General features: G+C 53.9%; 1 protein-coding gene across 5 annotated transcripts in view; it reads left to right on the top strand.

Annotated features, from left to right (window-relative positions):
• MSI2 (musashi RNA binding protein 2) overlaps positions 1-24,520 on the top strand; it is a 383,429-nt gene that overhangs the window by 340,430 nt on the left and 18,479 nt on the right. For 4 of the 5 annotated variants that reach the window (XM_069482358.1, XM_069482357.1, XM_069482356.1 and 1 more), the window contains exon 11: positions 10,773-10,835. In XM_069482358.1, the coding sequence (XP_069338459.1) occupies positions 10,773-10,835 (63 nt within the window). Of the gene's footprint in view, positions 1-10,772; positions 10,836-15,997; positions 16,217-24,520 lie in introns of those variants that run through there. The other variant, XM_069482359.1, reaches the window with a different exon arrangement.

The following is a 24,520-nucleotide window of genomic DNA, read 5'->3' as shown; positions in this document are numbered from 1 at the left end:
ACCGGTGAGCAGAGGCCGGTTTCTCGCCAGTAGGGAAGCAAGCAGATCTAGAAATACCGAGACGGGGAGGTCAACTTCCCAGGTAGGTCACCATCGCCAGGGACCCTGGCTAGGTGCTGCCTCGCTGTAAACAGAGATGCTCCCTCGTAAGGGAAAGCTCCCCGACACAGCGGCCCCCACACATCTGTCTCATCACCAGCCCTCTGATCTGACGTCCCTGCAGCCCTCGGGCCTCGTCCCTGGGGATTACCCCTGTGCAGATTAGATCCACAGCCGGATTTCAAATCACAAGCCGGCTCCCCCCACGGCCAGCACACTCCCGCGCCACCTGGCCCTGTGTGTACTTGGAGCTTATCCTCTCATTTGAATACTAAAGGCAGGCTTAGTCGGGAAAGCAGAGCCGCTGCTTTAAAAGAAAGAAGATGGAGAAGTAAAATTCAGCAGCACACCCCAAACCCAGAGGAGCCTGGCGTGCGGCTCGTCGGGGCTGTGGTTGTGCCACGCCGCCGCGCTCCTCCCTCGGCCTGGAAAATCAGGAGCTGACTCTATTCCCAGATGAAAGCAGAGAACAGTGCCTAATAGGCACTTAATAAGTGTTTGCAGAAATGAATTGGAGCAATCTGAATTGACGGGAATTGTGGGTTTCGCTTTCGATCAGCTTTCTGCGCCTCTTGAAGCTCTTCTGCATAAATAAAGGGAAATGTGACTAAGTGAGCGCTCAGCTCCCCACGGCACAGCCCAGAGCCCCGTGTCCTCGGCGGGAAGTCAGGAGACTGAGTTCTCGCCCTTAGCTGGCCGGGACAGTAAGGCTACCTCTGGGCCTCGGTGTCCCCGTCTGTCAAATGGAGCCATTGATCCTTCCTCACAAGTGGTTGAGAGGGTCCGTGGGACCAGCCACCATCTAGTGCTTTGGAAGAGGTTGGGTTGGCGTCGTGTCCAAGGGAGGTAGCGCTGTCCATGGAGCAGAGGACTCCTCCAGCTACGGCAGGGGCCACAGTGAGGGACGCTGCAGGCACGGCCTCCGCACCGCGTTCTCGGCGTGCTGAGACCTCTTGCCGGCCAGATCCCCCCACGCCTTCTTAGGTCCCTGTACCACCAGCCTCTCAAAGTCCCCATTAAGTCAGCCCGCAGGAACTTAATCACCTTTCTTCAAGCCCTTCCGTTTTCATTTCCATGAGCAAAAGCAAGCTAAAGGCTGCAGCTTAAAAAACAAAACAAAACAACAGCAAAAACCCGCAAATGACTCAGGGGTGGAGTTGCAGGCAGACGGCAGTGCCAGGCCTGAGGGCTGGGCAGCTTGTGCCTTCCGGGACAGCCAAGGACAAAGCAGAAGGCACAGGTGTGTCCCCGACTCCCTCCTCCCCAGCCGAAAGGAGTCCCGCCCAGAGTCTTCTTCGCTGAGTCCAGGTCAGCTTGGGTCCCCTGCCCCTGAGAGACCCCAACCAACTAGGTCACCGCCTCCGCTCTCTGTCCCTTTGGTCGGAGGCAGAGCGCACTCTCAGCAGTGTGCTGGAGGTGGTGGCCAGCGCCTGACCTGAGCCGTGAGCCAGGGCCTCATGGGGCGCAGGTCTGCTGAGCAAGGGAGCAAGGAGTTCGGAGGCTGGCGCAGCGTCCCTTTGTGGTCTGGCCTGCGTGGTCACAGCAGAATGCACAGAGCGCAGAGGAAGCCGTTGACTGCCTGGAAAGCTCACAGGAAGGGGCTTCAGTCCATTGGGGCTGCTCTAACAGCATCCTAGAGGCAGGAGCTTATAAACAACAGAAATGTATTTCTCACAGTCTTGGAGGCTGGGAAGTCTGAGATCACGGTGCCAACAGATGGCATGTCTGGTGAGGGCACTTCCCGGTTTGTAGACTGCTGTCTTCTCGCTGTGTCCTCATAGGATGGAAGTGGCTCGCTGACTCTCTGGGGCCTCTTTTATAAGGGCACTAATCCGAATCATGAGGGCTCAACCCTCATGACCTAATCGCCTCCAAAGGCCCCACGTCCTAATACCACCACCTTGGGGGAGAGGATTTCAACATATGAATTTGAGGGGCACATAAACTTTCAGACCATAGCAGGTAACATCTGAGCTGTTTTGAAGTGCACACAGAAGCTCACCAGGCAGACAGTGAGGGAAGGGTGTTCCACCTCGAGGGACCAACACAAAGGCATATGTGTCTTCTGTCCGCACGCTCCTATGGCCACCCTCTGGGCAGATGCTGCCCTATGCCTGGGCTGAGACAGCTGGACAGCAGATTGGCATTGGGAAACCAGTGCCACCCTTCGCAGACCCAGGCAGTCATGGGCAGACACTTTGTGAACCAGGAATGCTGACCCCGCTCTTGCCGTAGGAGGCTGTTCCCTGATGAGGTCTGAGCAGGCCCATCCCCCCACCCATCCTTTACACATTCAGCCTGTAGCTACTAAGCACCCACCATGTCACAGGCCCTGCCTGGACACCGGGGACACAGTGGTGAATGAGAAAGAAGGCCCCTGCCTCTGCAGGGCACTTGATGGGGACAGAGGAGCAAACAGGACTCTGCTTGGATGGAAGGACCCAGAAAGGCTCCTCTGGTCCAGCCCCTCCTAGAGCAGCTGGGAGAGCTGGACAGGACCCTGTTGGGAGGTCTGCGTGGCAGGGCAAGAGGGCAGTGGGGACTGTCAGGGCAGCCGGCAAGCACGGCCCCAGGGCTCCAGGTCCCGTGTTCCCACCGATGGTGACCAGGTCTCAGGGCCGTGGCCACCCCAGCCAGCCCTCCCTGGGCCCTCGCAAGCCCCTCGCCTCCTGCTGTCTCATTCACCCACCGGAGTTCGATGAGATAAAACGTGCCCTATCACTCACAAGCAGAGTATAAATGTTATCTATTCAAGCCCTTTGGATGCGAAATGGCATGTAAATTAATAGGATTTTAGAATAGGAAGGCACCAGAGGGATTTCTCAGCTCCGCTACAGTTATTACCTTGGGCAATAATAATAAAAATAGAAATAAAAGTTATTATTCCACTTACCGGGAGCCAGATAGCTGTGCTGAGCGCCTGACACCGTTATCCCGGTGAATCTGCACCGAGACCCTGCAAGGAGGTCCCCGAAACTGCGCTTTACAGAGCAGGAAAGTGCGGCTGGAGGGAAGCTGGGGAACTTGTCCTGGGTCCCACAACTATGTCCTGGGTCCCACAACCAGAAGTGTGGGGGGTGGGATGTTTACCACCTTGCTTTTAACCACCCTTGGGGACTAGTGCCTTTAACCTCTCCGCACCTGGCCTCGTTTGTAAATGCAATAGCAGTGAGGGTTCACTGAAGTGAGGCAGGGAAGCTTCTTGGCCACAGGAAGTGCTCAGATGGTGGCTGCTGTGGTCATCGTTAGTGTCATGACCATTTTCTCATCATCAAAGCCAAGCTCTTCTATTTAATAGGTGAGGAGATTAAGGCATAGGTAAGACTGTTCTTCCGAACACCCGTCCAGCGAGGGCTGGTGTGCAGCGCTGTGACCTACCGGCTGTGAAAATGGGTAAATATTTCTGTACTGTTTGGTAAATAGCTGCTGCCCCGAGCCCCCAGACGGCCTCGCACGCCACCCTGGGATGTCCCCCAGGACTCCCTGAGCGCCCACCAGCGGCAGAGGTGGTGCCCAGCACAGCAGGGTGTGCCCTTCAGCAGCTGGAACGTCCTCTCTCGGGTGACAGAAGTGGTCACGTGTCTCTGTTTTACAGGGGAGGGAACTGAGATCAAGTGATGGGGCCAAAGCAGGAAGCTGGGGTGTTTCCGCAGAGAGTTGGGTGCTCAAGACTTGGGCACCTGCCGTCCTGGTTGGCAGAGGTGGGTGCCCAGGGCTGGTGTTCGGGATTCTGCTGCGGCAGGTCATGGAAAAGGCCCACGTGGACCTAAGCTGGGCAGAAAGCAGGCGCGGGGAAGGGCCCCAAAGAGAGTTTAAGATTTCAGTGTCTCAGCAAGAGATCCTGTTGGGAGGAAGCGAAACCGTGAGTCTTTCTCTGACAACTGGGCATCTGCAATTTTGGAAAGAGGGAAAAGTGTAAAAAGCACCTGAACAGGGAGCTCCAGAAGGACAGAGGTCAGACCGGTGGTTTGTCCTGACACCCGTTGGTGGAAGGTGGGAGAGAGTCTCAAAAGCAGAAATTGCCATTTTTATCAGGAGCTGGGAGGTCAGGAGGGTGTGATGTGGAAGGAAAAACTCTCCAAGTAGTGTGTTGATGCCTCCTTGGAAACTGCAGTCTGGAATCCCTTCACTGTGAAGGCCTTGGTCTCTGTCTCAGAAAGACAGGCGGGTGTTTGTTCTCCGGGGAAGTGTGTGTCCCCGAGCTGTCCGGGAGCCACAAGCTGCTGTCACTGGGCAGCGAGGGCTGGCTGTGGAATGAACTCCGTGGACCTTCTCTCCCTTGAACTCCCACTGGACAAAGTGTCCTCGTAGGGCCAGGAGCCAGTGCGGGAGCCCTCTTGATGTGTCTGCCATACCCGGTGCTAGCCCTCTGGCCCGCGGTCTGCCGAGAAACCTCTCCGTGTCCCCAAGCCCTGGATGGTTGAGCCAAGGATGACCAAGACTGGAACTCTCTAGGGCCACAAAAGTCCAGGATTTGTCCCCTGCCCCAACTCAGTAGGTAGTAACTGGAAAGAATTTGAGGGGCCTGTGTCTCGGGCATGTGTCCCAAGGCCCAACTCAGTAATTTTTTAAACCGAGTTGAACGGAAGTGCTGAGACCTTTGGGGACTGTGGGAATTCCTGCATTCCCTTTCCTCTTGCACATGTGTCCCTGTGGTTATCAGTTATTCCTCCTCTTCAGACCCTCTGTTCTGAGCTGAGCCCTGGGTCCTCCCACTCCAAAAACGTGGCATTTCACTTTTTCTCACCCTCACCGCTTCGCAGCCGCCGCTCTTCCTCTGCACTGAAGTCGGGGCTGTGGGTTTCCTTGAAAAGAACCAGCCCTGTCGCTTCAGGCTGGCCTGCCCAGGAGGTGGGAGCGTCCTAGGCCAGCCAGGATGACAGATGGTGGTGTTTCCAAACTCTCGTGGGACATGTTTCCTACATTCTGGGTGACAGTTTCTTCTTTTGGTTGCTTAGTTTTTTTTTTTAGTGTTTGGATTCAGTGAAGCAACATTGGGTTTAGCCAAGAATGTTTGAGCCATCTATAGAATTGTGGGTGGGGAGATGCGGGGCGTGCTGGGGAAGGGGGTGGAGAATGTTTTAAGCAAGCACAACATAGGAAAAATTGTTTCATAATGGACTGTTTGGGTCTGGACATGTGTATCACAAGAGAGTCTTTTATAAAGATTGTCTTTAATCACACCTATTGCGGCCACAAAGAGCCTCAGATTTCTCCTCCTTTTTTGAGAGAGGCACAGAGGAGTCCCCTGACTCATCCAAGGTCACAGGAGTAAGTAGTGACTGGCCAGAACCATGACCCAGGCAGTCCACTCCAGGCCGGCGACTTCTCATAGCAAGAAGGGAAGAGGAGGCAAAGAAAAAGGTTCATGACCTCATACTCCCCAGCAGATGGGACGGGGGCAGCGCTCTTTCGGTACTTATTAAAAACAAAGACCGCCTGCCCCCCACCCCCACCCCAGGCTTCCTGTAAGTCAGCAGTTCTGCCTGCACTGTGTGTCAGAATGATCTGGAAGGCCTTTAAAAGATACAGAGATCTCGGTTCTGTGGTCGGGGTGGGGCCAGGGCATCTGTACACGGTTAAAGCCCCTCCAGGCAGGACCAAGGCCCCCCATTGTGAATGCTGGTCTCATGGAGGACAGATCTCAAGAGTTAGATCCACCCCTGTATTCTCAGGAGGCCTTTTCCTTCCACAAGGAGGAGAGACCGACAGACTGCAGATGTGCCCCGTGATTTAACCTTTTTACAACTTTGGCTGTATCCACAGGGGTCACCTGGGAAGCTTTTAAAGGTCCCAGTGCCCAGGCTGCCCTGCAGATCCAATAAATTAGAATCGCAGGGGCGGGACCCAGGCATCAGCATCTATTAAAGCTCCCCAGGAGGTTCCAGGGAGCAACCAGGGTTGAGAATGAGTAACTTACACAGAGCAAGGCACTCCCATGTGCCATAGCCCGGGTCCCGTCTGCTGGGTGAATCATGCTCCTGGCCCATTCCAGGGCGCTGAATGTGCCCCTGCCCCGGGGTGGAGGATCATGGGAGTGGAGGGGCTGCCATCTTGTAGGGGCGCCGCGTTTCAGCTGCGGTTTACCCAGAGCAGTGACTCCCAGACCTGACCCTCATTCACTGCACCAGAGCATCCTGACCACATCAGCTGAGACTGCTTGAAAATCTTCTGTGGGGCGGACTCTGGGCTAGATCCTAAGTGGGACATGTGACTGAGTCCCTGCCCTAGAAGAATTTGTCACCCAGCGAGAGAAATAAGATGTGCACATAAAAATAACTGTGCTTAGGTAAGGAAGAAACTGGTAAGTGCCACAGAAGCAGTAAAAAATAAGTGTGGTCTCATAATTCTCAAAAAAAAAAAAATGTTTTTTTAAATCCCCGAAGCACCATTGACTTCTAATTTGCAATAAATCATCACAGCTCCAAGAAATCCAGCAAAGTTGTCTCATTCGCTGTCAGCAGGATGGTGACATCTTTCACTTGGATGAGTCACTAACCCCAGAGTTGGGTTAGCACCAACCCTGGAGGATGTAGGTTTGTTATCCTCCAACACCAAGACAGGCTCATGCAGAGTCTGAGGCGAAGGGACTTGAGAGGGCGTCTTGCCTGAGCTCCTTGCAGCAGAGGAGTTACTCGGGGCCCAGAGAAGTGAAGCGCTGTGCCCAAGTCACACAGCAAGGCAGGGCCAGCCTGGGTGGAGGCTGGCTTTAACACCAAGCCTGCCGAATCCTCTGTTATCCCACTTGAAGGGCAGAGGAGCTCCAGACCGGCAAGGACAGGTCTTTGGGGCTGACCCCCACTGAACAACGACAGCTCCTGCGAGACGTGGTGCCTCCCATGCCTGGAATTCCACCATTAGTGCTTCATTCCTTCGCAGCAGGCATACTACGTTCCCAACACCTAAGTTCCCGGAGAGCCAACCTGTAGCTCTCAGGCCCTCAGCAAAATGTTTTCCTCCTTCCTGCAGGATTTGCCACTAACACAAGGGAGGTATTGAGCCACTGGGGTCATACCAGACTGCTTGGTCCAGTTGTCACTGTTAGAGCTGAACAGAATGAGTATTCTTATTTTGAGCAATGGAAATCTAGCTGCACTAAGATGACATCACGAACTTGGGACATTACGAAGGGTTACAGACCATTATTATCAGTGAGGAATTCGGGGCCCCTGTGTGTTTACAGCCACCTGGCCAGGGCTTCCACCACGGAGAAAGTGGAACGCCCCTGCGCAGGGAGGAGTCCTGTCTCAAAGCCAGGACTAGTGTCTGGACAGAGACCTGGCAGACCTCGTTGCAGTGACAGCTATCACTGGCGTAAGCTTGCTCACCGCTAGGTATTGGTCTAAGCACTTGGTGTGTGTTAATCCTGCACTGTGATGATCATCTTCTTCACAGATGGGGACATCAAAGCAAAGGGAGGGCAAGCAACTGGCCCCAGGTCACACAGCCAGTAAGTGGCGGAGCCAGGGTGTGAATCCAGACCGTCTGTGTGCTCAGCTGTTCATCGTGTACCATGCCGCACAGGAGAAGAGTGGCCCCCTTCCTGTGTTGACCAGGGAAGCTGTGTTGAGGAGGGATCCCCACTCCAAATCCCGTGTCGGAGGGAGTCGTCCCGACTCTGGACAGGGCACTGCCAGGTGGCTGCAGGCTCTCGTGGACCAGAGATCACTGCCCAGCTTTGCTTGGGCCACAGCCCTAACGAGAAGCCCTGAGCCCTGCCAGACCTCCTACCTAATCCCCCGCAGGCTCCCCCCAGCACCCACTGCCAGGGCAGTCCCTTCCTTGGCAGCCAGTCCCCTTGGTTTCCCAAGGAAGTAGGCTGCCCTGGGTGACCTCTGCCTCCTCAAGGCCTGGGGGAAAGTGCTGAGCACAGGGCCACCAGGCGACACAGCAAGGCTGCACTTCCCAGCCCTTCCGCGTCCAGCCCTGGGAGGGTCATTGCCACCGGGAGCCTCCTGAAGCTGGGCTGGGACCTTCCGGTCCTCAGGCCCCTCCTGCGTCTTGTGAGGAGCCTGTCCTGGAGACAGTCTGCGCCCTCTGTCACGGCAGCTCTAGGCCAGGCTGCTACGGTGATGCTTTCGCCTCTGGCAGTCCCAGCCGGGGCAGCCTCAGCCCACCCAACACACTCACACACGTGTAACACACATGACATATGTACACCGGATACACACACCCAACACACACACCCCTTTCCTGTATCTGTACTTGCCCATCCCCCACAAGCCCAGACACCACGAAGAGCCTTGGCCCTGGAAACTCTGTCCCGCCAGTTCCCATGGAGAACATCTTGGGGTGAGGGGTGACGGACGAGGCTGGAAACAGGACAGGAGGGGACCGCAGGGAGCAGGGCAGTGGGCCAGGAGGGCAGCATGCTGGTGCGGGCACCGTCCCTCCCTCCAGGAGCTTCCCAACGAGCCAGGCCAGGTGTTGGCGGCAGGGGCCCTGGGGTCTCAGGAGGGCACAGAGGCAGTGGGGCTGGTGACGGAGCTGTCGCCTGTGCTGCGGGGGCTGTCGTGGGGGCAGACTGGGCGGCCTCCTCCTGCAGCCGCTCCTCCCACACCCATGGCTCCGGCTCGCCTCCCGCCCTCCCCGTGGCCGAGATTAAATCCCAGCCCTCGGCACTGTCTGCTGCTCGCTCTCCAGCAGGAGCCTTTATCTGAGATTAAGGATAATGGATTTCCTTTCTTGGATAAGTTTTTTTTGCTTCTTCTTTCTCTCAGACTTTTTGTCCAAAATGTGCTCAACTCCAGAAAATAGACCTTTTGTTAACAAGCCTTTTCATTGACTACGCTCCCCTCCCCCAATCCTGCTCCTCCCCACCCTCCCCCACCCCCATGCTTCCAAGGAAACCTCCGTTCCAAGTGCATGGTTCCAAGTGCGTGGTAAGAGCGTGGCTCGCCCTTCCCCCCACCCGCCTCCTCCCTGCACCCTGGGGCCTGCTCTGGGCCGGCAGCAGGGCCCTGGGTGTGCTGAGCGTGGGGCAGGAGCAACAACTTGACTTCTTCCTCGTTTTCCTCCCGCAGCTACTACCAGCACCCTCATCCTCAGAACTCTAGATTCTGCCTGGAAGAAATGGGGAGAGGACTTGGGGGGCCCTTCCTTGGTGTCCCTCTTGGTTCACCGCCAATCTTGGGGAAGGGGGGACTCCAGGCTCGTGGTCGTCATGGGAGGGGGCGGCCCCTTCCCATAGCCAGGGACAGCTGCTATACATTTATTTCACCTGGATCTTTCTTTTTCCCCCTTCGACAGCCCTATTACCATATTTAAATGCAAGTATGTCTCTTTTCATTGACATTTTAAGTAGCTTAGCCTGACCTTTTTAGAGTAGCTTGTTCCCTTTTGAATTTCTTTCCCTTCAGTAGTACCGTGTAGCTAGGACAATAGTCTTAGAGTTTAGTGGGCTTCTAGTTCGCTCTGTTTGGGGGATCTCTCCTCTCTCTCTCCTTTCTTTCCTCCTCTGTCCCCTGCCCTTGATGGTGCATGTCTTCCTCCCGCTTGTCCGGTAGAAATTCCTCATGTGAAAGGCTCAGTGGCTAAAGGTGAGCAGCCCAGCTGGGGGCTGTGTGTGGAGTTTGCAGCTGGCTTCTGGCACATCATTGAAAACCACGGTCACCGGAAGTGGGTCTTGGGGCCAGGCCTCCAAGGGAGTGAGCGAGCATCTCCCTGGATGGTAGAAGATGTTTGTCTTTACGTGTGTGGGAGTGTATCTGTGTGTGTCCCAGTGCCAGGCGGTGCGTCACATGCTAGTGGCCACGAGAAGCCCAGGGTCGGGGACTTGGCTTCCTTCATTTGGACACTCCGCAGCCACACGGGGTCACCTTGGCCTCCTGACTTATATTCCCATTGGCTGGGACAGCCTTGCTGCCAGTGCAGTTTTAGGTAGCAAAAGCCTTGATCAAGAAGGACTCCGGAGACCCCTAGAAGACCCTCAATGCCAGTTCCCACTGGACTGCAGGGCTCAGAGGAGACACATGGAAATCCCCGTAACTGCTTCGAGAGGTTGAAACACTGCGAAATCACCCCACATGGGTCCCCACGGCCCCACACTCACTCCCACATCTGGTTTCATGGGTACGGAGTCACCTGGGACCCCCCCAACCCCCCAAATGCTTCACCCTCAGGCCTGGGGCTGTGACGCTGCCGACATGAGGTTTTGATGAAGTCTAGAGTTAAGATGGCCAAGCCAACCTGCAGAGCCTTTGGCGAACAGCTGGTGTTAAGCCGCCTCCTGGCCAAGATGCCTGTCCTGTCACGGGGCCGTCCCAAGTGCCTCCTGCCTGTGGCGCAGCCCGGACCCCTGCAAGGAGCAGCAGGCCAGCCCCGCCGTGCTTGGCCCTGCTCTGGACAAGCCCCGAGCAATCACCACGCGTCAGCGCAGAGTCAGCAGGGAGCTCAGCCCCAGTTCTCATGAGAAAATTCCTCCCAATACTCTTGAACTATTTTTGTGTGCCTTTTAGAACCAGTTTCTGGGGTGACAGATGTGTGAGACTCAGACACACCTAAAGATGCTGTGCCTTCCAGAAGCCTGAGAGCCACTGATCTGTGTCCTTCCCCAAAGCTACCCTATGAAAATTCTTTCCCAGTGCTGTGTTTTGTGTGGCCCGTGCGACAGGTCTGGCCCCCACCCTCCCGAGGATCTCTCCTTGACTCTGGCTCTCCTCTGTCCCCGCCAGGCTTCCCAGCAGCAGCGTACGGACCAGTGGCGGCAGCGGCGGTGGCGGCAGCAAGAGGATCAGGTAGGAAGGTGTACGGGACAGGCGGCTTCCAGGCATGCCCCCAGCGTGAGGGGAAGGGCCAGGCCCTGTCGGATCTGTGTGGCTGCATCTGTCCAACACCACTCTCACCACAGCCGGGAGGGGGTGGACAGGGAGGCCCGGCCGCCCAGGGCACTCCTAGCAGGGCCAGTCCCGTCACGGGACCGCAAACCAAAGGCAGATTATTCTCGCATTGCAACCAAACCAAACCAAACCGAGTTTCTTTTTGACTTTGACCACCCCTTCACTGACAACTGGCTTCTGGGCCCCCAGGGTCACCTCCCTCCTTGGCTTTTGCCAGTTCAACAGGCTCCCATCCTTGGGTCCCTGACCCAGCCAGAGAGGTGCTAAGTCTGCTCTGGGCCCCTGCTGCACCTGGCAGGTGGGCTTGCTGATCTGGCCACACCCCCAAAGGCCCTGAAGTCCAGACGTGGGGCCAGCCCTTGACCTCCATGAACGAAGCTGCTGCTTCCTGGAGCCCCTGCTGCTTCCGGACTCTTCTAAGCAAGGCTCCCTCCCAGGCTCCAGCTGCCAAGGGAATCGGGCTGTCTTTCCCATGAGGTTGCCTGGTCCTTGGGTCTCCAAATCCAACCTTTTAGAGGTCTGGAACCTTTCCAGGGACGTGGGAACACTTTCCCAGCAGCACCCTGGGGTCAGACCAGAGCTGGGGCACGTCTAGAACACAGCCCCCAGGGGGGCCTTTTGTCCCTTACCCCAAATGCTGTCTGCCTTCCCAGGCGAGCAGGCCTTCCAGGCCTTCCGCTGTGCTGGGCTCCCGCCCCCTCCCTGAACTGAGTGGCCATGGTTTGCAGCTCTCCCCCGACACCCCACGGACAGGGCGCTGGAGCACAAGGGAAGCGCCTAGTTTGACGTGGCAGGGCTCTGGGGGGCAGGGGGCGGGAGGGGGTGCCGGTAAGAGGGCCAGGAAATGGAGCATTAAAAGCCCAGAGGGCAAATGCCAAAAACCCACACCCTCCATGATGAGAAGCTGGCACAGTGAGGCCCATTAGAAAAAATCCGTTCCATGCAAACTGGCACTGCCTCGGAGCTACAAAGGATCCACTCCCCCGAATCACCCACGGGGGCTTTGTTTGGGGGGGGGGGCCAGGGAATTCTCAGGGGGCCGCCGAGGGGCAGTTTGCCAGAGACGGGGGGGCCAGTCCAGAAAGCTGGACACACTTGCTGAGCCCCCCCACCGCCCACCCTAGCTGGCCCCCAGAGGCCCCACCTGCTCTCTGGCCAGTGTCCCTCGGTCCCCCACCCCCGGGCCCTGGGGCAGAGTGCGCAGCTGCCTCGTGTCTCCATGTTCCGTTTGGTTTTTTAACTTGAGTGCTTTTGGGTATAGTTATAAACGAGCCTCCGTCCTACCTGTGCCTGGGGTTGGGGAAAGAAAGATAAAAAGAAAACTCCTGAGATTTTTGAGTGTTGTTGGTTGTTGTTTTCTCCATTCAGTTTCTTTCTTTTTATAACTTGGATTATGAAACTAAACTTTAACCCGAAATTAACCCTGCCTCTCTCCCCACCCCACCCCATTCTCCTTGACTTCATGGCAAGTTTAAAGGGCAGCATGGGGTTCTTTGTGAGTCTGAGAGCGGTCTCCCACGGTCTCTGTCCCCTTCGGCCACCCCACCCTCTCCCTGCCCCCCTCCGCCCCCCCCCCAGAGCCAGGTGGAGACTCCCACCCTCTCCCTCTAACTCCTAACCCCCAAGGTCATTTCCAGCCACACATTTTTTTTTCAGGATCAGTGGTGTTTTATTTGTAGCCATTTCCATCGGGAGCGAAGTCTCCCCCAGCCCATTCTAGGCCAGCCATGCTCATCGCTGCACTGTTAGTGAACTGTATTCAGGAGTGTGCTCCCAGACCACCTGCCCGCACCAGCCCGGGTTAGTGCAGGGGATGAATCCTCAGCTCCGAGGTGCCCGCCCCACCGGGTACAGGCCTGGCCAGGAAGCTACAGGGCAACCCCACAGTGCTGCCTGGGGGTCCCGGGCTTGGGGTGTGCCCCAGGGCGATGACTAGACTGTGCCCACCACAGTCAGAGCACCGCCTGGGCTGGAAGACACCTGCCTGCGTGTAGACAGGGTACCCCAGCCCCCCAGCCCCACCTTTGGACCTGGAGCAGGGTTAGAAGGTTGGGGAAGGAAGTTCTCTGCGTTTCTTTCTTTTAATGCATTTTGCCCAGTGGGGGGACTGCCACCTCCCTCCCTCTAGAAAATGATCTGGACTCCGAGCCTGGCGGGATGGCCACTTACTTACCTGTGAGGGGCCCCTCGGTGGCAGAACCTCTCTGCTGTGAATGGAGACTCACTGGGGAATGTGCACCAGTCTAGGCCACAGGGGGCTGGCTGGGGGCTGATGGCCCAGTTCCACCCTTACCAGCGCCTGCAACCCTGCCCCACCGTCCCCGCTCCTCCCCAGGGGATGAGGCTGCTCCTTCAGCCTCCTGAGCAAGCAGCCTTGACTGCTGGAGGGCGTCACGGACTCACCTGCACTCCCTTACGGGATTCGCACGGTTCAGGGAGTCTGGAGTACCTCCCTTGGGCTTGGTACCGTGCTGAACCTGGCAGGGGACTCCAAACACTGGGGAACGTGGCCTCAGCTTCCCAGGGGCTCTCAGGCTTGGTTTAGGGATTAGGCATCCTATGGAAGGCCCTCTTTTTATCTTTCATTTTTGTCTAGCTCCACCCTTTTGGGGTTTTTTTCCCCCTTCCATTATGACTTACTGGGGGAGCTTCCTGAGGTGAGAAGCGCTTGCAGAGGGCCGTGGGGTGGGAAGCAGCTTCGTTTTTGCTCAGGGTGGCAACTTGGATCTGTCGGGGCTCTGGTGTCAGGGTAGGAGGTCAGGGTGGGGGGAGCTTGAGCTCTGCGCCTACCTCAGCCAGCTCCTGGGCCAGCCTGCCCACCTTTTCTTAACTCCCCCAGGACCTGAGGTGAGCAGGGCTCAGGTGACCCCACCAGGGGAGGTCCCTGCCGACTCCTAGATAACTTCACTATCAGTGGTTCACTTTTCTTTTACCTTCACCCGGTAGTTCGAAATGTCATCTTTTCTTGTGCTCAGTCGAGAGTTTGTTTGTTTATTTTGATCGTATTCATTCAGTTCCAGCGGCCCCATCATGTCCCACCCAAACCTAAATCCAGTTTGGCAAACGATTCCCACGACAGGTGAGGGAAGTGGTTCGGATTTGCAGGGCATTTTATTTCGGGGTGACAACATGGGTGGGTCCGTGTATGAGTCTTAGACCTTCTGAGCCCCCTGGCACCACCCCATCCCGCCCCCGCCCCAGCCCATCTCCGGCCCAGCCAGGACCCCTTACTGTACTTTACACTTGCCAGTTTTATTCCGATCTAGTAACGGGAGCTCCCGATGGTGGTGGTGAGTGTGAGCAGTCATGTTTCTGTTGTCTTTTCTCTTGCTTGGTTGGGGCTGCGGTGAGAGAGTGTCTCTGAGGCATACTTTCCCGCCTCTCTTACACTAGGATCTGCACACCTCCTCTCAAACACTCTTCTGAGCACGCTCAGCGGGAAGGTTTGTCCACACCTATTAATCCTCTCTCAGTGTCCAGCTTCCTGTTAGTACCAGCTGGTTTGCATGTTTTTGCTTGTTCAGATGAAACAGTTCCAGAAACAAACTCATATCCAACTCTCGAGAAATGTCTTTTTTTGTACACTTTCGTTTTCGATTTTTTTTATTAGTTACAACTCCAAAACACCTGTTGTCCAGTAAAACATTTCACACCTCCCCTGCCTGTTCTTAGATTGTATGTATCTGTGGGACTGAACTAAATGCATGCACTGTAGTAGATGTACTGGTAGCCGTAGCTGTAGTTGTAGAACATGCATTGTTGAGTTGATATTACAGGGTCTCTGACGGCTCAGCACAGCACAGCCGTCTGAAGGATAGCGCGGGGGCCAGGAAGAGGAGGGCTCCATCTTTTCAACGTTGCCAAGGGGCTTGGATCCATGTTCCACCATCAGCCACCACCACCTCCTCTCACACTCCCCACTCCCCCGGTGCAGAACTGGGCCACCCCCTCAGCTCTAGCCTTCTCAACCGCGATCTCTGTCGGTAGCATCCAGCTAGAGTGAAAGAGAATGGAACCAGGATCAGAAGGAGTCTTAAAGTTCTTCCTTGTTCTTATCTTCCTCATACTGTTCTTGACCAGAGCAGATCTCTTCTTATTTCTTATGGCATATCTGCAAGACTCCTCCAAGCCCCTCTACCCCTGGAGTCCTTTGGCAGCTCACCTCCGGCCCTCCAGGGATACAAGTCCACGTGGCAGCCCTGTCTGTGTGGTCTGCTTGGGGTGGAGGGAAGTGAGACATGGCAGAGAATGGATGAGATCTTGAGATGTTACGATCAGCCGTCTGCCGACAGGAGATGCACTTGGTCCCAGTGAACGTTGGCGTTCGTTCTTAGGGTTGGCGAAGGGGAAGTAGGGTGAGAGTGCCGGCGTTCCTGGCCTGGAGATGACTCACACAGCTCCATGGGGAGCTGGGCTTGGAACATCCAAAGAGGAGGCCACTCCCCAGTTTTCCTCCAGCTCCCCAGGAAGGCTTCCTAGCAGGGGAGAGGAGCAGTCCTGCAGCCTATGCTCTCGGCTCAGGAACATGGGCGGTCAGTCGCCTTTGGACACACCATTCTCCCTGCATTTGTGGTGGCAAGCCACAAGGGAGTGCCAGAGATCTCTCAGAGCTTTTGGAGATGACCCTAATCTTTACAAGGTGATGTTAAGTGAGGCAACACCTGCCTCTTGGAACCTGCTCTTTAAGTCAGGGTGGTTGGTGGCTCTGCCCGTGCTGCAGGAGGACATGGTGGGGTCTGAACCTGCAGGGTGCAAGTTACATATTATGGGGCACAGAAGCCCAGGAAACTATCACAGAGCCCAGAAAGTCCCCAAAAGGATGTGTAGTGATGGAGTGAAATGGTAGCTCCGTGGAGGGACGCTATGGTACTGTGGAAGTTGGTGGCAGAGTCAGGATGGACAAGGATCAAATGTGAGCTAGGCTATGCTGCCACCAAGCAGAATGAGGGCACTGAGGCCCAGGAAGAGAAATCAGGGAGGAGCCATCCTTCTGGCTTGGCCTCAGTGGATGTGGGGCTGGGGCTGGGGAGTGGGCAGAGGGAAATGGCTGGAATTGTCAGGCTCCAACCCGAGGCTTGACGTAAGAGAAGAGGTTAGGGGGAGAAGACAGAGAGAGTGGAAAGTCCCCTCCCAATGGCCGGAATCCTAGGTTGGCTCTGCTAGGAAAAAGGCTTTGCTGCCCTGTGCCTGCAAATCCTGAGAGCTCCAGTTCCAGTAGGTAAAATGAGCAAAAGTGAAATGCAAGCCAGGGGATAGAATAAATAGTTTAACTCAGCCAGAGAAGAAAATGCCTCGGGGAGGAGACTAGATCTCAAGAAGACGACTCACCCATCCCAGCCTCCCTTCAAGACGTTTCCTGGGTCCCCAGGGCGAGCCTTCGCCTTCGCTGTGTTCAAGGCTGAGGGCGTGAGGGACAGCGTCCCACATACACTCTTCCAGTCCTGGGGGGATCCTGGAGCTATTTGAGTTGTTGCAGCTTAAGCGTTAAGATTCTCAGATACTGCTTTCAACAAGCATTTAGTGAGGGTTTGCTTCGTGCCAGGCACCAAGGAATATAAAGGCAGATAACACTTCTTGCCTTCGGTGGTCTGAGAATCTAGTTTTGTCCCCTGAAAGTTCCTATTTCCCTAGATGCATTGTTTCTGGCCTGAAAATGACCATTGTCAGCTTCATTTAAAAAAAAAAAAAAAACAGATCAATATGTGCCTTCATTTCTGAAGGTGGCTTTCCTTCAGCAATATCTGATGGGGGGACTCAGCCCAGCCATCTCTGCTTTCCCACCCAGCCCCCTTGTGCTAGCAACAAGTATCCTCTGGGGGCTGTGACCCCAAGATGGCCCATCTGTAGGTAGCACCATGAGGACACCCTCATGCTAAGACAGAGCCGCATCTATGGTATCTGTGGCCCAGAGGGCCACAGAGGGAGAGCAAATCTGTGACCCGCTAGGACCAGCTGCTGCAAACAGCCAGACTTACCCAAAGGATCCTATGTGAACACACATCTCTCAGTCCACTGCCTTGTTTTCTGGAGATGGACACCTTGTTTCCCAGTTTGTCATTAAAATGTTCATTTCTGGGAGAGCCAGGACTTTCTCAATAAAGAGTCCAGCATTACGTCTCAGTAACCCCAGTGAATTTATAATAATGCTCAGAGCTGCCTGCTGCTGGCCTCGGCTGCATTCATGTTCCAAGGGCTTTCAGACCTGCCCTGTTGAGGATAAAATATATCAGCTCTAATCAATAATTTTTTAATAGAAATACTGTGCACTTGATAAATCAACTCTACTGCAATTAGTGACTAGCCTTGAAGCCAAGACCTAAGTATAAGTTAATCCTAAAGTGAATGGAGTAAGGGAATGTTAATAGTCTTTTAAATCAGTGGAATTATTTTCAGTGGGTGACACATCCCTGCCTGCCCCCTGAGCTGGTTGGCCCTCACTCTTGCGCTAGCTCAGGAGCCCAGGCCCAGCTGTCTAGAGGAGGGGTGGCCCCGTAAAGGCAAGTAGAACACAACAGAGGGGCCGTGGGCTGGGTCAGGGCACCGCAGGCTCCAGGAAGCCCCTAAAGCTGGTCATCCCGTGCATTGGTGAGAACCATCAAAGGAGCACGTGCCTGGGTGTATCATGGTTCCTTAAAATTTCTGCAGAGCTTTGACTTTCAGATATACATTGTCTTGTATATTACTACAGCCACCCCATGAGACAGGCAGGAAGGCAGAAGTTTTTGGCCTAGTTTTACATGCATGTTTGTTTGTTTTTATGAGAAAGCAGGGCTGCAGAATGGTTACGTGACTTATCCAAAGTCACACACCTTGATACCTGGGAAGCAAGGCTTTGTTTAGTCAAGGTCAGTTGCCCTTGGACACACCATCCTCCCTACGTTTGGGTGAAGAACCGTGAACTTGAACCCAGGTCTTTGGCTTCCTTAAAGTAGTCCTGTGGAGAAGCCATATTTGTTTATGAAGGTCCTACCTGCCCCCCTGATGCCCGGCAGAAGCAGGAATGAAGGATGTGTGGGGAGAACCCTGAGCAGGCTCGGCTTCTAGCTCTGTGCAGGCTGAGAACTCGGGCTCTGGCCTGAGACCCCACAATCTGATCTTTCAGATGTGGATTTCGTAACTGGGTCCGGGGCACATCTGCCCTGGAGTTTAATTCAGCAGGTTTTTATTAAGTATATAATGATAGTAATTATTATTATACGTAGCAAGTACATGGGTGTACTAGGCCTAATTCAAGGGTGTTTTTGCCTCTATCAGAAAACCCTACTCATCATGGTTAAATTTTATAGGGGTTTTATTGGCTGACATCCTGGAAGCTCCATAGAAGAGTGGGCTTGATGTGTGGATTGTTTAAGGCTCTTTTTCTATAGTTCTCTTAGCTTTGCTTTTCTCATTTCAATAGGCTTTATGTTGGTTTTCCTCATGGTGGCAAAGTGGCTGCAACAGTTTCTGACATCACACCATCTTGTCTAGAAGAAGAGAGAGATTAGATGGTCCAGAATTCTAGCAAAAGTCCTGAGCTTTTTATTGCTTGGCTAAGGCCTGAGTTATAAGAACTAATCACTGAGGGTAGGATCCATCCTTCTCGAAATTAAATGGCTCTAACGCAGTGGGGGAAGGATGGATTCCCAAAGGAAAACCCGGGTGCCAGTAAGAGGGGGAAAGATGCAGCAGAGACACCAATGGACGCCCATCCATGAAAGTTCACGGATGAATACTGAGCAGTCTCCATGCCCTTGAGGACCTCCCAGGCTAGCGTGGAGACTAGCAGGTAATTACAGTAGGATGCCATAAACCCAGCAACAGAAGCCTATTTGACGTACAGAAGGAGCACAGAGGAGGAAGTGATTAGCTTTGTCTGGGAAGTCAGAGAAGCTTTCACAGGGAAGTGAAAGTTTCTACTTTTAAAAGACAAATAAGAGCTCCCCGGACAGACAAAGGGAACAGCATGTATAAAGCCCAGTAAACGGTTCATTCTGGCTGGAGAATAAAGTGCAACAGGTGAACAACTGTAGATAAAGCCTCATAGCTGGGCACAGCCAGAGCAGGGGGCCCCTGGTACTATGCTAAGGAGCCTGGATTCACATAGGCAACTAGGAGACTTGACCCCAGGAACTGACATCAGATTTCTATGTTAGACAAGCCTTAACCACATCGTCCAGGATGGATTCGAGAAGCAGGACTGGAGGCAGGAGGATAAGTTACAAATAATTCGTGTACATTGTAAACACTCAATAAATGTTAACATACAGCTGCCCAGTAAGCAGTAGGCCTTTCGCTCTGACGGTAAGATGATTAACTCTGGGCTCAACATTGTGCCGGGGGCTGGGCTGGGATGCAGAATAACTCCACGGCATGGTCCTTGCCTTCCAGTCTTCTAGGGAGGACAAAGTGCACAGTCGATGTAAGAGCTTGCCTTTAATAAGAATAGATTCTTGAGTGGTTGGAGAGCACTCAGCCGGCAGGGGAGCTTGGCAGAAGAGGCAAGACAGGACATCGGCCTTGAAGGACTTGGAGTGGGAAGCTGTCTGCCAGGCAGTGGGGGCACGGGCTTGAAGAGTCAGAGACAGGCAAGGTTCAGGGAGACCTTGAAAGCCAGGTCAATATACTCATATTGGTGGGAGAGGGAGGTTCATATTCTTTTTTTTTTTTTTTTTTGAGACAGAGTGTCGCTTTGTTGCCCTGGCTAGAGTGAGTGCCGTGGCGTCAGCGTAGCTCACAGCAACCTCAAACTCCTGGGCTTAAGCGATCCTACTGCCTCAGCCTCCCGAGTAGCTGGGACCACAGGCATGCGCCACCATGCCCGGCTAATTTTTTCTATATATATTTTAGTTGGCCAGATAATTTCTTTCTATTTTTTTAGTAGAGACGGGGGGTGGGGGGGTCTCGCTCTTGCTCAGGCTGGTCTCGAACTCCTGACCTCGAGCGATCCACCCGCCTCGGCCTCCCAGAGTGCTAGGATTACAGGCGTGAGCCACCGCGCCCGGCCGGTTCATATTCTTTATGGGAGTGGAGCTTGGTAAGGACAGAACTATCTAAGGAAGATACACCTGGAAGCAGCCCCACAGAGCACAGCCTGACCCCCAACCTTAGAGTGTGGCGCTGGGTTTGGAACCTGGAGCAAGGGGTGAGGAGTGAGGGATTGAGGCAGGAGGGCATTCCATGACAGGACTCCACCTTAGTTTCCTGTAACGCTTCTTCACTTCGGCCAACAGGTTTTTATTCATTTCCTGCGTGGGGCTATTAGTTCCCATTCCTTTGCCTTCAAGGTAGCCACTGCCCTGCCCCCTGTCCTTTTGGCCATTCCATTTCTTTCTGTCCTTGTCTTTGCTCCCTTTGTTAAAATCTGGCTCAAACTGCCAGGAAGCCATACCTGATTACCCTACCTGGGGCTCCGCCTCCTTTGCTCCGTGTCCTCAGTCCTCTTCCTGATTGGTGAGTTCTCTTGAACGAAAGAGTTCAAGGGGTTATGAGTCCTTGGAACATATTTTGCATGTATCTCAGGGTGACACCTGCCTTCCCCAACAATACAAACCATCAGTCCTCCAGGAAGCAAAGTCTGCCTCGTCCTCATTCTTTGCATGGATAAGTAATTACTATGCAATTAGAAAACACAGAAAATAAAGGGACCCTTTGTTCCTGGCTACTTATTAATATGAATAAAAAGATTTCCCTTTCCAGCTTGGAATCCTACAGAACACGAAGCAGGTAAATAGTGCTTTTGAACAGCTGTGATTGGTTGTTGGAATTAGATGTGTCAGAGGATGAGAGTACCATGATAAAATCTGCTCCATAGCATGGGATAAGAAGGTTCCAGGGAAGGATATCTTGCAAGTGGTCAATAGAATGCTAGATATGATTGGGGCCTTGAAGCCAATTTTATTTTATTTTTATTTTAGACAAGGTCTCACTCTGTTGCTCAGGTTAGACTGTGATCATAGCTCACTGCAGCCTCAAACTCCTGGGCTCAAGTGATCCTCCAGTCTCAGCCTCCCAGGTAGCTAGGACTACAGGCCCATGCCACTGTGCTCTGCCAATTTTTTAAATGTTTATTTTTGTGTAGAGACAGGGGTCTCAATACATTGCCCATGCTGATCTCGAACTCCTGGCCTCAAGCAATCCTCCCACCTCAGCCTCCCAAAGTGCTGGGATTACAGGTGTGTGCCACCACACCTGGCCTCCCAGCCAATTTTAATAAAGCAATGATAATAGTAAGATGTTAATAATAATAGCTCACATGTATCATGAGTGAGCCAAGTACTGTGCCAAACCCACCTGCCTTATCCCATTTAATTCTCATAATGCTATGAAGTGGGCACTATCACTCCCCATTCTCATTTTAAAGATTTAAAAAACTGTGGCTTGGAGAGGGCAGTAGTTTATCTGAGGTGGCAGAGACAGGATGTGAGCCTAGGTCTGTCTCATCATTCTGTGCCCTCAACCACTGTCAGCATATGCTCCATGGTACCAGCCCCACGACAGCCGAGCAAGGCTCTGCAACTTTAAAACACACAGGCAACAAAAAACCCACAGCTGCTCTCAACTCAATTCTCCGTATCCCTGGGAGAGGAAATAACCCCAAATCATTTGCAAGTGGCCTCAGGAGGCACTATATGTATTTTTTGCACCTGCTTCTGCTGTTGCAGACTTATCCTCATGGTACTGCCTGGCTTTGGCTGACATTTCTAATCTGGCTTCTGGTCCCTGAATCCATTCGGACCGATGTCAGACAAAGGAGGCCCAGAGGAGGCGTGGTCGGATAAGAGGGAGCCGGCCTGAAGGGAATTATTGGAAGGGAAACTTTAGCCAATACAAGGCTGAAGGAAGTGGGCCGCTGCGCAAAGAAACTAGGCGATGGAGCAAGGGGAGGGCTTCCCTGGAAAGACAGACGTCCTCTGTAGAGATGAGTCAACATTCTTTCCCGTGGGCTGTGAGGACTGCATCTGGAAGGTCGCTGGGGAAGCCCCGCCCAGCCCTAGGGCTAGGAAGGGATTGGCTGCTCAGTTGCTGGGGCTTTGCTTTGGACCAATGGCGGAAGGAGGGGCGGGGCCGCAGGCGGGAGCATTGGGCCCCTCGGCCAATCATCCTGCAGGGAGGCTGGGCTCCCGGTACCATGGCAACCTCGAGCCGGGCCTCATTTGTTTTGTAGATGAGTAATTACTACACAATTAGGGAAAGCTAAAAATAAAGGGGCCCTTTGTTCCTGGTTACTTATTAATATTAACAAAATGGTCTATCCAGGTCTGTGGTAAACAATTAATGCAAACCTGGGTGCCTCTGGTGGAGTCCTGTGTGTTGGGGAAGGCAGCCCAGCCCAGTTTCCCCTCGTTACTTCTGTGACCTGAAGAGGGTGGGCTTTCCTGGCCTTGGGGAGAAGACAAGAGGCTCAGCATCACAGACACTTGTGGGAGCCAGGATGATGTCGCGGGGTCAGGAGATCAGCAGCGGCAATGTCAACCCGACCTCCGGGGAAAAGACCAGACAAGCACAGCAGCAAAACCAGGGAACACCGACCAGCGTGGAGGAAACAAACCCCTAGTCCTGTTTTGCCGTGTATGCTTGGCCGCTGTTTTCTGGCGGTTGATTGAGCAGCTCCAGGTGCTTAAAAGTCTTTAAACCTTCAAAGGAGGTAGCCCCCAAGATTCCCATGTCTCCCCTCTTGGCTTGAAGAGCACATTCGGCTTGGTAATGACCTGCCGGGAGTTACTCTGTGTTCAGGAATCACATCCTCCCCATGCCTGGCCTTTGAGATTAAAACAGCTGAGAGGTTCCCTTCCGTCCCTCCCTCCTCCTAGGGGGAGAGTTTGCCTTGTTGACTGATCCAATAAGGATGATTAACAGCTTAAAAAAAAATAGAGGCAGCATAAGAATATAGAAGGAAGAGTAGAGAATCAGAAGGCTTGGTCCCAGGCTTGCTTCCACCCCTACTAAATGGGGATTTCTGTCCAGAGGGTCTCTGGGGGCCATTTCAGCCCTTCGGCTCTGTTTTGCTGCTATTTCTAAAGCTCTCGATCCCTTGTCCTTGGAGGTAGAAGTGGTGACAATGACAATGCCTTAAGATCTGAGAGGAGCAAGTGGGGAGAAAGCCAGGAGGAGCTCCCAAGTGATAGGAAACTTGGTGGGGATGCATTTGAAAACAGTCAGCCATGCGTTGTTTAATGCATGAAGGCTATGGGAGGGAAATGTTTCCAGAATTATGTATCATTTTACACGTCTGTGGTCAGATTTCCATCCTTGGGCGTGGTTCATTAAACCTGTTAGGGTTTTGCTCTCTGTGTGGATGATATTCATTAATAACTGTGGACCTGTTAATAGCCGCTGTCCATGAGCAAATCAGCCCTGAGATTGGGGCCAACACAGCAGCTCTTGAACTTTGCTGCCTGTTAGGATCACCTGGGGAGTTTTTAAACTGTCCAGTGGCCACACCTCACCGCAGACCCATCAAAGCAGAATCTAGCATGGGGGCCCCAGACAAGTCCAGTGTGTAACCGTGGCTCACGTACTACCAGGTTGTTGCTGGATGTAGAGGGTCACATCATCTCTGTGGCTGTTCCTGCACCCCAGCTGCTCTAACAAGGAGGCAGGAGGGCTGGGGCTGGATCTCTAGCCTGCAGCCTTGGAGCCCAGGGCTCTCCTGCCTCCATTGGTCATCCCAGCAGGGTCAAGAAGGCCACTCTCCAGGTGGGCCTAGGGGTCTTTATCCTCACAGAGGGACTCTCCTGCCTCCGTCGAGGACAGTCCTGTCCTGGCTGAGATTAAAAGCATGTACACATAGAATGAGCAGCCCAGAGCAACTGTAAACAGGAGCCCTCCTTGACCGTCTGAGGAATGGGGGACTTTTGGTAAGGCCAGAGTTTGTTTGTTATTAAAGACCTAATTAGAAACATGAGAGTGAGCTGAATGGCTCCATGCTTGGCTAATTAGTGACATGTATGCGCCTGCTTTGAACTTCAAGGACACACAACTATTAGCGCTTACATCAAAAATGGATTAAACTCCTGCGCCTTTATAATCATTTCAGAGGGGCTGCTTAAGTGGAAAGTCTTTTGTGCAGGCCCTCAAGGGGCTGCCCCTCGGGCACTCTCCCCACCCCACCCCCTGGCTGCTGGAGCCCCGGGCAGTGAGTTTCTATTAGATATGATTGGGCAGTAAATACTCTTCAGTCCTAGGGCATGCCAGCTACCCTCAGGACTTGCCCTCGGCAGAATGGAGTGGTCTTTTGGGACTGAGATCAGCCTTCTGGGTGCCCTGCTGGGTCCAGGCACTTCTTGGGGGGTGGGTTGGGGGAGGGGGAGTCCCAGTGAGGGCCCAGGCTTGGCCAGGGCTCACTTTCTCTAGCAGTGCCCTCTCCACTTCCACCCTGACCCCACCATACTGCATGCCTGCTTTGTGCTATTTGTCTTTTGGGATGTGGCACAGTGGAGGGTGGCCTAGTCCTCAGGAGAGAGGCAGTCCCCTATCTCATGTGGCATTCAGGGCCCGACCTCAGGGAACCCCCAAGCCTGATGGGGGAGACGTCTCCACTGCCAGGGAGCTTCCAATTTAGAAACGGCAACAGGGTCTAAGCCCTCAGAAGCTTGTCCTCC

This window comes from Eulemur rufifrons, chromosome 9, assembly GCF_041146395.1.
Source record: "Eulemur rufifrons isolate Redbay chromosome 9, OSU_ERuf_1, whole genome shotgun sequence".
Lineage (NCBI taxonomy): Eukaryota > Metazoa > Chordata > Mammalia > Primates > Lemuridae > Eulemur > Eulemur rufifrons.
The sequence above is the reverse complement of the archived record's forward strand: the minus strand, read 5'-3'. Positions and strand labels throughout refer to the sequence as shown.